At 36.6% G+C, this 16,233-nt stretch overlaps 1 protein-coding gene across 5 annotated transcripts in view; it reads left to right on the top strand.

The window, feature by feature from the left end:
* The window catches only part of Nol4 (nucleolar protein 4), a 334,364-nt gene that overhangs the window by 72,141 nt on the left and 245,990 nt on the right, over window positions 1–16,233 (top strand). For 3 of the 5 annotated variants that reach the window (XM_021214471.1, XM_021214469.2, XM_029546962.1), the window contains exon 2: window positions 12,892–13,041. In XM_021214471.1, the coding sequence (XP_021070130.1) occupies window positions 12,892–13,041 (150 nt within the window). Of the gene's footprint in view, window positions 1–12,891; window positions 13,042–14,039; window positions 14,081–16,233 lie in introns of those variants that run through there. The other 2 variants (XM_029546961.1, XM_029546960.1) reach the window with 1 other exon arrangement.

The raw sequence follows: 16,233 nt of genomic DNA, 5'->3' as shown, positions 1-16,233 counted from the left end.
ATAGGAAACTTTCGGGATAGCATTTGAAATGTAAATAAAGATAATAATAATAATAATAATAAAAAGAAAAAAGAATATAAGTCAATTGGACCTTTACCAAGCATACCATACATACCTAAGACCATCCTAAGTATTAAATTTCTTTTTATTACTTTTAAAAATATTTATTCTATCAAAAGTCTCATACATGTATGCAATGTATTTTGGTTTTATCTATTTCCCAATATCTTACCTTACAAGTCACCACAGGACCAACAACAATATCTCCTTCTGAAATTCATGTCCTTATCCTCTCCTTCTCTGTCTCCTTCTCTTCCTTTCTTTTCTCCTCCCTCCTCCCCCTCCTCCTCCCCTTCCTCCTCCTCCTGCTCACCCCCCTTCTCTTTTCCTCCTTTCCCTCCTCATCGCCACCTGACTGAGTCCAAATAGTGGTTACCATCTTCACAGTGGTGTGGGGATAGGGCAATTGACTGCTAGCTTTATCTACAAAGAAAAGTGACTCTTGCCCAGCACCTACCCACTGACAAAATCACAGATAATAGTGAGGTCTGGGGTCCCCAGGCAGAAATCTTGCTTGCCTTGATCTTGTGCAAGTTTTGCATGGGCAGCTGTAGAGGTCGTGAGTTCTTGTTGTGTCTAGAGGACAGAATTTTACAGCTTTTCTTTCCATCTTCCAGCTCTTAAACTCTTCCTACCCATTCTTTCATGCTGATACATGAGACTTGGATGTGGTCAGGTTTATAGAGATGATTTATCTGTGCTTGAGTACTCACAAATGCACTTTGACTGGTTATGAGTCTTGGCATAAAAGACCCTATTGTTGAAGGACATGAAAAAGAGATCAGTGTCAAACTGATCAGGAAATCCCTTCCTGGCTAGCTACACTTTCAGTCCTAGAAAGTGTAATCTTTTGACAATGACCTTACCTAGTGCTAGACCCTGAACACTATAATACTAACTTGCCAGGCAAGTTGTGCTCCCTGCTGTGTAGTTGCATGATGGTTATATGGGTAACCAACTAGGTTCTCATTAGATTTGAGAATTTCTCCATAGGAGGTGCATCATGTCTGGTACTGACGGCATCAAAAGGTCATTACTAAGTCCACAGACTCTAGCATGGAACTTACTATGTTATTTTCAAGTGTAATAATCATGTCGAATTATCTCCTTCATATTTATGTTTATACTCATGTATTTGTCGTGTCCTACGAATTAAATTTGTAAAACAATCGTTACCAAGTATCTTCTTTTAATGAGCCTGTTTTGTAGAGAGACTTATAATAAAGAGTTAAGTTGAAATACAGTAGGATCTATTTAAAAACATTTATGTGTAGAAGTGTTTAGGATACATGCATGTCTCTATATCATACACGTGCCTGCTAACTATGGAGCTCAGAAGAGTGCAGCAGATCCCTTGGAACTGGAATTGCTCATGGTTATGAAGCAACATGGGTGCTGGGAATACAATCCCAGTCCTCTGAAAGAGCAGTAGATATTCTTACCCCCTGAGCAAACTCTCTAGCCCCATAGAATAAGACCTTTAGAAGAGTCCTAGACCAAAGTCTATATCATCTGTTAAATGAACACATTGTGAGGAAATCATGCTGTAAAATATTATTTAGCAACAAAGTAAGGGAGGAATGGTTTAGACATAAATCCAGGTATTTATATAATTTACAGGCTAAAAAATCTTCAGTGAAACTCTGTTAATAATTATCATTAATTTAGCAAAATAAAATCTTTCTTCGTTTTGCACTTAGGCTTAAAACAAGAATTCTTAGTATAAAGCCACATGTACTCTAAGTTACTACCAAAACTTGTCTGAAGCAAAACTCCTTTTTATTCAGGGTTTTGACTCATGAGACTGACCTCTTGAATCTCAAGATTTAAAAGATATTTTTAAAATTATTTTTCAAGTATTTTCATAATGATAAATTTTTGGCTATGGGACCACATACCTTTTATTCTTTCTTTGAATCATTAATATTTCTGTGAATATTGGGCAATGATATTTTGTCTTCCCTGGTTCCTGGCTTCAAAGTTATGAAAAGTAACTTTTCACACTTTCAACCCATGGCTATGTAAAATGTAAATACAGGACAGGGCCCTTATATCATTCAACCACAGCCGCTGAAGTATCTTGAGTGATGACCCAAAAGGACAGTTTGAATGATTATGTAAAGTGAGGATAGCAAAATGGCTTGGTGGGTAGAGGCACTTGGCTGCCAAATCTTATGACTTGAATTCCATCTTTGGATTCCACATGGCGAGAGGAAAGAACCGACTTCTAAAAGCTGTCCTTTGACCTCCAAAGGTTTGTGTGTAATCATTTTACAGTCTCTCCGAATCATGTATGTTTAAAAACGTCTTCAAGGAGCACTAAATTTACGTTACGTTGTAGGAAATTTTGGTCTTTGCTCCCTTGACAATTACATAAGCTGCTTACAAGTTTGTAACATGGGGAAAGGCACAGAAATGTGCTATCTTGGAAAAAAAAAATCTACTTAATGCCCCAAGACGCAAGTCACTTATGCTTTAAGGAAGGGCAACAGTGTGCCTCAGAGAGTGTTGACAGTGCCTGTGTAAGGCTGTCTGGGGAGCAAGAGCTCATGCTGAAGCTGTTTTCCAGTGTTCTCTGTGCTGGCAAGCCTGGACATCCTGGGAGCACAGTCTTTTGTTTGTGCTGAAAGGGTGATGAATACTCCGTGTAAATAATTGTAATTATCTTCTCATTGAAGAAACACAAACTTGGAATGCAGGACTGTTTTCAGGGGTAAATTGTCAATTTTGGAATGAATAGGAATTTTTTTTACTGTATTTCCAATGAATAGCTGATGAAAAGTTAATAAATTTCGTATAGAGTCATGCCTTTTTTGTATAGCATTTTTTTTCCTCGTAGATTCAAAACCTTCATTTCTCATTATGTGGCTTTTATTTTTGCCTGTCTTTCTTTTCCTGAAATATCATCCAGTTAAAATTCTGCCTACTCTGTTTTCTCTATTCCCAGTAGCTTAAACTCATGAAAAGAGCTAAGAAAAAATGTACTGCATATTCAAAATTATAGTTTGATTTATAAGTGTATGGTTTCACACAAAGTTAGTGAATACCTGTAGTGATCAATACATAAAAGTCAAATCTTGAACCTTGAAACTTTATAATAAATCATTTAGCTAGATGCTTTATTGTTTGTTTTGTAGTTATTCTGTGAACTGAAACCATGTATGTCTAATGGAGATATTTATGGGGAAAATGGCAATGTATGGTGTGTGATGTTCACTTTAAAATTGACTTTAAAATTAACTCTACTGAATAAATAGAGTCTGTATAAATAGAGTCTCAGGTGACTGAGAAAATTAGCTATTTGCTGGAGGCCTTATGAGTTATTGGGTTAGGAATTCTTGAAAGGTGAGTGCTGACATATTTATGTCTTTAAATATGTCATTCACTCATCTTAATTAATATAATATATCGGTATTATGACTTAGCTTTTGATAAATCTTTCTCTCATTATATAGTCAATATAGTTGTTTCTAAGTTGGCAAACATTCCCTCTGCTTTTGGATATAATATTTCACTATAATTTCTGTAAATAACAATAGTTTCTTTATGATTATAATGATTTGTTTGCCAGTTCCAACATTTGTCTGATAATAGCTCAACCGAGGAAGTGGGTGTGGTAACTATTTTCACCAACTGACTTCTCCACAGTCAATTCAATGATATACTGGCCGTAGTTAATTATACTCAGGGAATCAATTATATGTGAAAACACAGGACGGATTTGACCAGAGACTTATGTCATAGATGTCACTGATGTGCTTATTCAACTTTTTCATAGTTGCTTAGAGACTAAATGTTTCCAAGGACATCAAAGATATTTCATAGGACCTTAAAGTGTCATGTTAGATGAATTAGTTCCTTAAATTATTGTTTTCTTTTCATGCCTATATTTTAAAACTTTCCCATAAAATATTCAATGAATTCAGTAAATATGCCATTCATGCATCTTAATTGATATAATGTATTGGTACTATGAGTTAGCTTTTGATAGCTTTAGAGTTACTGGTTAGTATTTTTCTTATAAATCAATAGTTTTAGAAGTGTGAACATTACCAAAAATTAAATTAACTGAACTATTAAGTAATTTTTTAGAATTTGACTCTCATTAAAAGAGTCAAAACTTGCCAATGGTGTCTCTTTTATAGTGTAGTTATTTCTATGCCCTTGAAGGGTTTATTTTGGTATGTAAAGTAATGTCAAGCTACACGTCTGTTCATTTCCCCACATTCTACATTTGGTGATTACATAGCAGTAGCTTGAAACAACTATAGTGGACATGTTTGACACAGAAACCAGAGAACGCCATGATCAGGACTTAGTTTATTCTTGTATCCATTTGTATAGCATGGAATTTGAATTCTTATTTTAATGATTAAAATTTGTTCATAGGTGATTTTTTTTTTTTTGAGACAGAGTTTCTCTGTGTAGCCCTGGTTGTCCTGGAACTCACTTTGTAGACCAGGCTGGCCTCGAATTCAGAAATCCTCCTGCCTCTGCCTCCTGAGTGCTGGGGTTAAAGGTGTGCGCAACCACGCCTGGCTAAGTGATAAATTGTTTAACATGCAGTATCAAACACCACATTAATACACACAAGTATTGAGAAAATAGTGGGTGAATGATGAAATTTTACATGTCATCTCATACACCAATCAAAGCCATAGGCCATCTAAGTATAGAAGTCTATGAAAGCATCCTGTGACAATTAGACTCTTACATGGAATTTATCATGAAAATATGTGCAATAATTATTATTTTCATATAAAGTGATAAGCCATACATTTTATGTGAATAAAGTTTATAACCTTATGTAACTGTGTGCCTATTATATCAGATATTTGCCTAATGTTTACTAGCCCACACCATATCTGCTTCTATTATATTATACTTTGAGCCACTTAGCAACACTACTCAATATTAATGTTTATGTAGATGGCTTGATTATAAACTATTTGTGTCATCCCCTTCCATAACGCAGGGGGTCAAACATATGGCCTTATGTGTGCAAGGCATGTTCTTTGCCTCTGTTCTACCTAAGGTCTCTTCCCCTTCTCTTAGTTTCCTCATACACATCCTTGTAGCCCAAATCCCAAATTATTAGATACTACATTTTAACAGTGTTATTGAAAAAGAGTTCAGATGCCATATCATTTGCCATTTTAAGTGTAAAATTTGATGTTTTCAATAAGTTCAGAGTTGTCCAACAAGTTCAGGTTGTACAATATTCTCTATCACCTAAATTTAGAATAATTTTATTCTACCTAAAAGACCTTAAACATTATTAGTAGTACATCTTTATTCTCCCTTTTCAAAGCTAGAATTGGTCAAATTTATGTTTGCAATAATTTCTATATGTCAGTTCCTTCACATGAATTGAACCATACATGCATGTTGTTTTGTATTTTGTTTCTCCAGTTCAGTGTCTTATATTCATTAATGGCTTATTATATCCAAAACTTCATCCTTTGTGTGTCAGAACAGTGATCACTTGTATAGTTATGCCATATTCATGCATTCCTCATTCCAGAGAAATTTAGGTTTATATATTTGGATATTAAAATGTGCTACTATTATGAGGCAAAGAACCTACAACTATGCCTTTGAGTTCATTTTCTGTTGGCCATCTGTTGTTGGGCATGCAGATCATCCATAAGATTTTTTTTTTCCCTAGGGAGACTCCCTAGGAGAAAACTCAATTTTATTTTTCAAGTTGTTATCAATTAGAGATAGCTTTGAGTTAGTGATCGGGGCATGTATCCAGTTTTCCTTTCAGTTTTAGGACCCCACCCAGTGCAGACCCACACAGGCTCTGTGCATGCTGCTACAGTCTCTGAGTTCATATATCTGTGTGATGTTGTACTTAGCAAGTCTTCTTTCCTCGGTGTCCTCCCTCCTCTCTGGCCCTTTCACTCTTCCTGCCTCCTCTTCCTCAGGGTTTCCTGAGCCCCATGTAGAGAGAGAGAGAATGGAGACATTCCATTTAGGGCTATTCTAGGGTCTCTCACTCTCTGCATATTGTTTGAGTGAGGGTCTTAGTATTGTTCCCATCTGCTGCAGGAGAAAGCTTCTCTAATTATGGCTGAGCGAGACATTGATTTATAAGTATAGCAGAATATCACTAGGAGTCATTTTATTGCTAAGTTCTTTTAGCAAAACAGTAACATTTGGTTTTACCCTAGGATGATGGATATCTAGTTTCATGTTCTTGATTACCAAGCAACATTGAGTACGGGTTCATGGAGTGGGCCTTAAGTCAACTCAGATATTGAAAGGTTATTCCCACAAGCTTTGTGCCACTATCACCCTAGCATATCCTGTAGGCAGGAGCACACGACTGTAGATTGAAAGGGTTGTATTTAGGTTTTTAATTTTGTAGGATACAGAGTATCTTCAGGTACTAAGAACACTAGCCCATAGTGGTGAAAGCTCTAGTAGGCACCAAATTGGCATTTTTATGTTTAGTGAGTTGTGTAGACATTGTCTCAGGAATAAAGCCTTGCTGTCAGTTTGTAAAGAGCAACCTATGGCTTTGATGACAGCCTAGTTGTTGGGGGATTCCCACTGAACCTCTTTACCCAACTATTCGATTATATATAACCCATTTTGATATTAGAAGATTCATTTGGTGATAGCACAATGATATGTGAGAACTTTTTTTATCTTTAATTTAATAGTCCAGTCCTTATCCCCCTCCCATTCTGCCTTCTGACAGTTCCTTATCCCATTCCTCCCCCGACCCCCTGTTTCCAAGAAAATGTCCCTCACCATCTCAACAGGCCTCCCCATTCCCTGGGGCCTCAAGTCTCTCAAAGGTTAGATGCTTCTTCTTTTACTGAGGGCAGGGGCAGTCATACTGTGTAGGTGTTGGCCTTATATCAGCTGGTGTATGCTGCCTGGTTGGTGGCTCAGTGTCTGAGATATCTTGGGGGTCCAGGTTACTTGCGACTGTTGGTCTTCCTATAGGGTCGTCCTTCTCCTCCTCAACTTCTTCCACCCATTCCCTGATTCAGTCTCAGGGTTCCCTGACTTCAGTCCAATGGTTGAGTGTAAGTATCTGCTTCTGTCTCAGTCAGCGGATTGTTGGGCCTCAGGAAGGGCAGACGTGCTAGGCTCTTGTCAATAAGTACATCATAGCATCAGGACTAGTGTCAGACCTTGGAGCCTCCCCTTGAGCTGGATCCCAATTTGGGCTAGTAACTGGAGTTCCTTTCCCTCAGGCTCTTCTCCATTTTTTGTTCCTGCAGTTCTTTCAGACAGGAACAATTCTGTGTCAGAGCTTTTGACTGTGGGATGGCAACCCCAACCCTCCACTTGATACTCTCTCTGTCTTTGTACTGGAGGTGGATTCTACAAGTTCCTTCTCCCCACTGTTGATCATGTTCTCCTCTCTTCTCCCATCCAGTTCTTTCTTATTTCTTATTTTTCTTATTTTTCCATTTCTCTGTCTCTGTCTCTGTCTCTGTCTCCCTCCCTCCCTCCCTCCCTGTCTGCTTCTCTCTCTCTTAATCCTAGAGGCCATTTGTATATGTATTATGGCTTCTAGTTTCAGAATTCCTGAGTGTGAAAATAAGTGACTTACTGCATCTCTATCTTGTTTCTTGTGCCTTTTGAGGACTCTTACTTCTGCTGTGTTTGTTGTTGTTGTATTCCAAAGTGCTTAATTTTGTCTTATCTTATTGTTGTATATGTTATATTATTATATTATATCACACATATTATTATTCTTTAGAAGCCTGTTTGTATTCTAAGGACAGACCAAAGGGAGTAGATACAGAGGGTGGGGAGGTAGGGAGGAACTGGGATGCTCAGAGAAACAAACTGTGGTCATGAAATATTGTATGAAAGCAATCTATTTATTTGGAATAAATGAAAAACAAAGCAAAAGCCATGGTGATTAACAAAGAGATGTAGAGGAGAATAAGATGGTCAAAGAGGAGAAATGCACAATCTAAGTATGTAAATGTGGAAAGAGATTTCTATACTAAAAAACCTTAGCAATGAGTATGTATGCAGAAGAAGAAAGTGCACATAACTAAGCTCAAAAACTTGAGATTCAAATGTTCAAAACCTTAGATTATTTAGGGAGTGCAGCTGTTCATCAATTATTAGTTGGGGATAACTATCTCTTCACACATTGAAAGCAAATGTATGATATTAATATTCTCTACAATACTTCGACTCGGCATCATTTTTGGAATAAATTTATAATACACTGATGTACTAATTATTTTATGTTGCTGTAATAAAATAAAATAATACAAGAAGAAAGAAAAAAGAAAGAAAGAAAGAAAGAAAGAAAGAAAGAAAGAAAGAAAGAAAGAAAGAAAGAAAGAAAGGAAAGGAAAGGAGGAAGGAAGAAAGAAAGAAAAGGATGAAAGAAAAAGAGAGAAAGAAAGCCATGCACAGGGAAAGATGCTGCCTTTGATATTTGTGAAAATATTGTGTAGTCCTGGTTCATCATCACCCTTGAATATAGATCCATGTCGACAAGCTAATAATCTGGCAAATCTGTTTAATAAATGTTGAGGTCCTGCTGAATTATAGGCAGAGTCCCTGTGTAATTTAGCATTTCAGTCAGCATGCATAAGGACTCTAATGTCTCTAAATTCTTATTATAGATTTTCATTCTGGCAATACCAGTGCACAGGAAGTGTTGACTCAGTGTTCTTCAGATGTACACTTCCCTATCTCTAACACTGACCACTTTCTTATATTTATTTATTTGGTATTTAATCAGCATTTTAAGAACAATTCTTGCCATAGTCATTTCAGCTTTGATTTTTTTTAAACTAATTACTTGAGGATTTCATACCATATATTTAAATCATATTCACTTAACCACACCTGGCTCTTCTCAGAAACATACTCTCATTCTTTCCCACATGCTTTTTGCCTTCATGTTTGTTATTATAGTTGTCGTAAAGCCCATCCAGTCTATATTATGCTGTTCATGAACTCTTCAGTGTATAGTCACCCACTGTAACAAGCTCAACCTACCAGGGAAATGTATCCTTAAAGAAAACTTACTTCACCTCTTACAACAGCTCTGTTGCCAGTAACCCCTTGGCTAGGGGTAAAACTTGATGCCTGGCTCCCCTTTCCATATGAGACTTTCCCTGTCTCTGCCTTCCATCTCACCATGGAAGCACTAACATTATAGAAGTATACCACTATGCCTGGTTTTACTTGGTTTGGGGATTAAAATTCAGGTCCTCAAATTTCTATATCTAGTACTTTACTCCATGAGTGATCTTCTCAGTCTTTATTGAATAGGTTATAATGTCATCATAGAGATCCTTACGAAGAGAGACAGGCAAAAGAAAGCATCCAGAGGACAGAGTGTTCTGAGTGCACCAAGCCTGGAATGTTGGCAGACAACCAGCAGCAGGGGATTGTTTAGAGATTCCAGATGAAATGCAGCGTTGTTGACACCATGACTTTAGACTTCTGACCTCCAAGACTATGGAAGAATAAACTTCTGGTTTGTTAAACAAAAATGGCTATGGAGAGTAAAGGAAATTTCTGTCCCAGTAATCACTTAGTCGTTTCTTTAATGTCTATTTCCTGCACTTGACAGTGAGTAGCAACAAATCCTCAATTATCTGTCTATCTCTATATCTATGTATGTATGTATGTATGTATGTATGTATGTATGTATGTATGTATCTATCTATCTATCTATCTATCTATCTATCTATCTATCTATCTATCTATCTTGATAATTCTGTTAACTAATACAGGGCTTGTCAATATTTAGGTTTTCCAGATACTTGATAAAATTGATATTTCAAAGTTTTACAGTTAGCCATGTAACTAGGTAAGAGCTAAATAAATCTGAGAAAGAAATTACATTACCTGCATTTTTTGTGTTTTTCTTTTTTATTTATTATTATTTTCTTTATTTACATTTCAAATGCTATCCTGAAAGTACCCTATACCCCCCACCTGCCCCTGCTCCCCTACCCACCCACTCCCACTACTTGGCCCTGGCCTTCCCCTGTGCTGGGTCATAGAAAGTTTACAAGACCAAGGGGCCTCTCTTCCCAATGATGGCCGATTAGGCCATCTTCTGCTACATATGCAGCTAGAGACACGAGCTCAGGGGGTACTGGTTAGTTCATATTGTTGTTGCACCTACAGGGTTGCAGCCCCCTTCAGNTCCTTGGGTACTTTCTCTAGCTCCTCCATTGGGGGCCCTGTGTTCCATCCAATAGCTGGCTGTGAGCATCCACTTCTGTGTTTGCCAGGCACTGGCATAGCCTCACAAGAGGCTGCTATATCAGGGTCCCTTTAGCAGAATCTTGCAGGCATGTNCATTAGTATCTGGGTTTGGTGGCTGATGATGGGATGGATTCCCGGATGGGGTAGTCTCTGGATAGTCCATCCTTTCATCTTAGCTCTAAATTTTGTCTCTGTACCTATATCCTTTCATGGGTATTTTGTTCCTTATTCTAAGGAGGAATGAAGTATCCACACGATGGTCATCCTTCTTATTTCCTGCATTTTTAATGATTATGTAAAGTATACATTTGGTTGTTCAGGAAAGAGACCGGAGTAGACACTGCACAAATTTTATGATGTGTAGGAAAGCAGATAAAGTTTCAGGGATGATTTTACTAATGAACTGCATCAGAGTATGAAAATGGATATTTTCTGAGGATGAGGAGTACAGGCCAGTGTATTTAACAGACAACAGGTCTGTGATCAGTTATGCCTCCCAAACAGTGGCTTTAAGCTGTGTGTTAACAGGCGGGTCACTGTTGAGTTTCATGTAGCCCTTGCTTTGCATTAGTCTCGTGACACGTGGCAGAGTGGTATTCTTAGAAGCCCATTATAGAAGGGGTGCCCCAAGATTTTGTAGAAGGGTGCAATATATGAGAAAAAATATTAAAAGAGAGAAAAACTAAAGAATATGAATTTGGGTGGTTAGGGAAAATGGAGAATCTGGGGGAAGTTCAGGGAGGGGAAAGAATATTATTAAGATATATCATAAAAACATAAAAAATAGAAAAGAACCATGAGAAAGGTCTGAAGCCAAAATAGAAGCTGTCTGTCAGCATCACAGGAAATGTGTGGGGATGCGCTTTGAACTGAGCAGTGGTGAGAGACCAGGCAACTGATACTACTGTGCAATCTCATACATGAAGCACAATCTCATACATGAAGCGCGATCTCATACATGAAGTGCGATCTCATACATGAAGCGCTGGGTGCCTGCTGCTCCAGACTCTGCTACACACAAAGACTCTATGCAAGTAAATGATAAATGAAAAAAAAGTAGATGTGGACTTACTATTTTCATCTTGTAGTAGCTTAGTCTCTTAGGGTTGCCATTGGTGACTCACGGGCACTTAGAACTTTGACTTGGAGTCTTGGAGTCATCACCCTCTTATGGTATTATTTATAATCTTTAAAACTTTTCTGATATTAAAATTTCATAATTTCTCCTTCCCTCTCCTTCCCCCAAACCCTCCCATTTGTGGTCTTTGTTTTCATTATCTCTATCTCTATCTCTAATCTATATTTATATAATTTTATAGTGTGTGTGCGTGTATGTGTGCATCTCCTCCCTAGACTATGTTATGTTACTTGATTTTTTTTCCAGAATTACCTTTGGTTATTGGATAATCAAGTGGCATACTTTACCTGGGGAAAACTATTGTATGTTGTTTTCAAGCAACAATGGCAAGGACATATTACACCACTTAAAAATTTTCAGGGTCCACTAAGAGCACTATGTGCATGTGTTCATGCGTATATTTTTGTGTGTGAGTGCATGTGTGCATGTGAATGAGGGTGTGGATGGGTCACCACCTCTGATTAACTTTTTTGTGGAATATTAATTTTTCTAGTGTCTCAAGTCTACCACTTAATATGACTTAGCACCCACTTCAACTCTTTCCTTTTGGCTGGATTTCCCTCTGCCAAGACTTAAAAATCTCACTGTATATCAAGTTATATTTCTTCCAAGAAGCTACCTGAAGAGTAGATAACATGGCGATCCTTTGTGCTCCCACAGGCCCTTCATTATATTGTAATGTGATCATTAAGATGACACCCGCTGCCAGCGTTCATTGAGGGTTTACAGCTGGACAGAGACTGGATCACCCGCTTACATACCCTATTTTCCTTAGTGCTTACAATATTCTTGCGAAACAGCTTGTATTGTCTCCCGTTTGCAGCTGTGAAAACTTGAACTTAGAGATGCAGAAGTAATTTGCTCAAAAAATAATGCAGTTTTTAGTTGGGAGATCCACTGTTCCCGCCAGGTATTTTTAGAGCAGTTCCTCTCTTCCTTCCTAACTCTGTGACCCTGTAAGACAGTTCCTCGTGGTGTCGTAACCACAGACTAAGCAGGATCTAGAATGAAATAACTGTAGTAAAACATATCACTAACATGCTAACATGCAATTTGTAATTTAAAAGTTATACTGGTGGCTAGGAATCATTGTTAGACCCTCCCCCTCCAGAAAGGGAACTGATGAACAAATGATTTACTTAATATTAATGATGTTTTTGCTAGCATTTTATAATTCAGTATTTGTAATATAGAGTTATGTGATTGCTAGGTACGGTGGTGTCTGCAGTGGGCAAGAGAGATGGAGACTAACCTGGGCTATATAGAAAAACTATTGTTTACAAAGAAGAAAAAAAAAGCATGAACTTCATTCAAGCACTTTTTACATTTTTCTTGGAGCTGTTTTGGTTCATTTTGCTAAAATATTTTGGTTAACTTCATCTGTTAAGTGAAAATAATTTCATTAATGTCATGTGTTTCTGTTTGTTTCTTTTGTTCTTTTTTTTTTTGTTGTGGATGTGTTGTTTCATCTCCAGGATGGCGTAGGAGTTGATGAGAAGCTGTCTTTACGGCGAGTGGCTGTGGTTGAAGATTTCTTTGACATCATCTATTCCATGCATGTGGAGACAGGGCCGAATGGCGAGCAAATCCGGAAACATGCTGGGCAGAAGAGAACTTACAAAGCAGTAAGTGAGAGAGAGAGAGAGAGAGAGAGAGAGAGAGAGAGAAAGAGGGGAAAGGAGAGGAGAGAGAGAGAGAGAGAATGCATTCTGAGTCCTGTTACTTTGCATGTTAACATGAGTGCAGAGTTAGCAGTACCTTACGTTTAGTACAGCCTTGATCACATCAGGGCAGAGCAAGCACTTATGCCATAATTTATTATTGGCTGTTTTAGTCATAGGCTTATTTAGTCATAGACTCTATGGCATTAAGTTTAAACAGTTTAAACCTGACTGTAGTATTCTTACATTTTATATATATAAAACATATATGAAACATATATATATGAAACATATATGAAACATAATATTCCCAGTTAAATACTTGTAAAGAGGAAGGCATATGCAAAATGTTCAATGTGTCATAATATATAAATTTTGTACTGGGAGATAAGAACATTTTTACAATCATTCAAATTTCTTTTATCTCAAGTCATACTAATGGATTTTATTCCATCTTATAGCAACATTGATAAGAAAAACATACATTATTTTATGTTATTTTATGTCTTAATTTACATGAACAAAATATTAAAATATGTTTTTTCATAGTACCATTCCCTTGAGCATTTAAAAACTGAAGTATGTGATTTTTTTGTATATTATGTGAAAAGTATATTTAATTAAATATTTGCTAGTGGGCTATATATTGTCAAAATTGAGTTATATTTTAGTTTTGAAGTTATTAATTAAACCTAGTTTGATATATACAGTTTAATCTACATTTTATTTCATTGAAATTTTACAAAACCATATTACTATAGATATTTTACCCATTTTAGCAAAATTGACGAGTAATTACCTTTTGCCAATACAAGCAAAATGTACATTGTAAGAGCTGTCTCAGCAGTGGGGATAACGTTCTTTTTATGAATTCTTATGAACCTCGCCTTTGGCTACCGTTATATGAACTGTTTTCAGCTACCTTGATACACAATATCAGTCTGGATCCATTTTTTTTTCAGATACAGAAAAATGTGTGAAATGCTCAAAGTTTCCAATACAGGTACATATGTTTGAAAATTAGCTCTGAGCATAAGAAATAGCTTCTTTTCATAACTATTTTTTGCTATGTTGCCAGGGTCATATTAAGTCTTTGTAGCTGCATAATAACCCTTAATACAATGTTATTTATCCCTCTTTCTATGCGGTTTTGTTTCTTGGCTGTTTCTAAATTGCATGGTTTGTGAGCAGGTCCCAGTGTAAGTTTCCTTACATAATTCTGCCACAAAAACTTCCTTTTGACCTATGCACCCCAGGAGACATTCGTACCATGACTAACGAAAGTGACCAAGTGTCTTGAGAGATTTTATGTAGACTAATATCACTGAAAATACTTATTCCTCTGTCTGCTAAACCAGGGTTGTTCCTCTGGGTAGTAGTACAAAAATTATATATTGATCTACTAATATCACTAACTGTGGACTCTTGGGGGTAATGCATTTTCATGAACTACCTATGTGAACTTAACAGGATTTTATGTAGCAGGAATATACAAATGCAATTGCATTAAATGAAACTAATAACCCAAAATAAAATAAAAAATGAGGGTAAAGTCCCTTCATTGTTGGTAGTGACAGCCTTAGGTACCAAAAGCAATTTAGCTTTTAAAATGAATTCATCAAGAGACCTCAAACTCAAGTGGAAGCATGATCCAAGCTTTTGCCTCATGTTAAGTGACTGGGAATAATCTAATTTATGGCTATTACTCATACTAAACATTTACAGTGAATTGGTAACTGTGTTTCAAACAAGCACAATTTAGTATCAATATTTCATGAAACATTTTCTGCATTGTGGGGTTGGGGAAAAAGTCTTGAAACCCCAAAGAGCACTGAAATACCTGATTCCTCTCAAGAATGCCTCATTAGATAATCCTCTGATTCTTCAGGTTTAATTTTTATTTCCATATTAAAGCTTTATTTTCATGTCCTAATATCAGGAAAGTTCTGAACTTAAGCTCTTCTTAGTGATCCCTCTCAAATGAATTTTCATTAAGAAAATTTCCATTTTCTATAGCTGTAATTCAATACAGGAAAAAAATTCTACAGAGCCAGTGAAACTGTGCAATTGACTATACAATGAGTAGACTGTAATGATAAAATTAATATAAATGTGAAATTAGTGGAGCATAGAGCTGAAGTGCAATTGGACCAGAATGACAGTTTTGTGAGAGTCAGAGACTGCTGGGCCAGAACTTAGTTCTCAGCAAAACCACTGGCTGCATGAGCTTGAAACCTGTTGCAATGATAAGGGATCCAATTAGGCTTCAGTCTTTTCTTACTTCTAACATATTAGTGCATAGAGCATGCATAGTTATGCTTATTGACTCTTTTCTCCCCTTTCTACATGGCCAAGAAACCATCCTTGTACAACTAATCATGAAAGCATACTATGTTTTAACAATATTATCAATAGGTTTAGTGGTCATTTTATTTACTTTGCCTTTTTGCAAATATTCCTTCTATGTTTCCACTCTGTAGGAAATGGTGGTCTTTTAATATTGGATTAACTGTTGAATGCTATTTGGTTTTCTATCTGCAGCAAATCATTCCTTGAAATATCTAGGCACTATACCAATTGCAGTTTATTTCAATCTAATTTGGCTAAAGAAAATTTGGAAGGCGTATAGTCTAACTCACGAGTTCTGAAATCCACAAAAATGACACATTTTTGGAATACCTAAGGTCTTTATAATTATTTAAGCAGTTATTCATTTTTTTATGGGATGTTCTTATATTTAAATAAGCTTATATATTAATAGTTACTATGGCAATGGATGTGTATCCTGTAATGCATTTGACTATAGTCAACTTATAATTATCTACATTAACACAATGGACCATTTGAGTAGCACTTATGCTTGAGCTTAAAATACAAGTTTTTATGGATTTTTGAATGCAGAAATACATTTTAGTGATATGGAGTGGTACTTCAAAATTAATGAAACAGACATATTTTACATATATAACTTAGAATACTCTCCTGCTCTCCAGTCCTTAATTTTTCGTCACACATCACTGTCCCCAGGTACCTTTTGTCAACCCAGCCACTCTCACTTCATCATAAGCTACCAGATAGTGGTATGTACTAATTAGTAGTATCACACACACACACACACACACACACACACACACACACACACACACACACATATAT

Source organism: Mus pahari, chromosome 15 (genome assembly GCF_900095145.1).
Source record: "Mus pahari chromosome 15, PAHARI_EIJ_v1.1, whole genome shotgun sequence".
Classification (NCBI taxonomy): Eukaryota; Metazoa; Chordata; class Mammalia; order Rodentia; family Muridae; genus Mus; species Mus pahari.
Note: the sequence above shows the minus strand (reverse complement) of the source record. Positions and strands in the feature narration are given on the sequence as shown.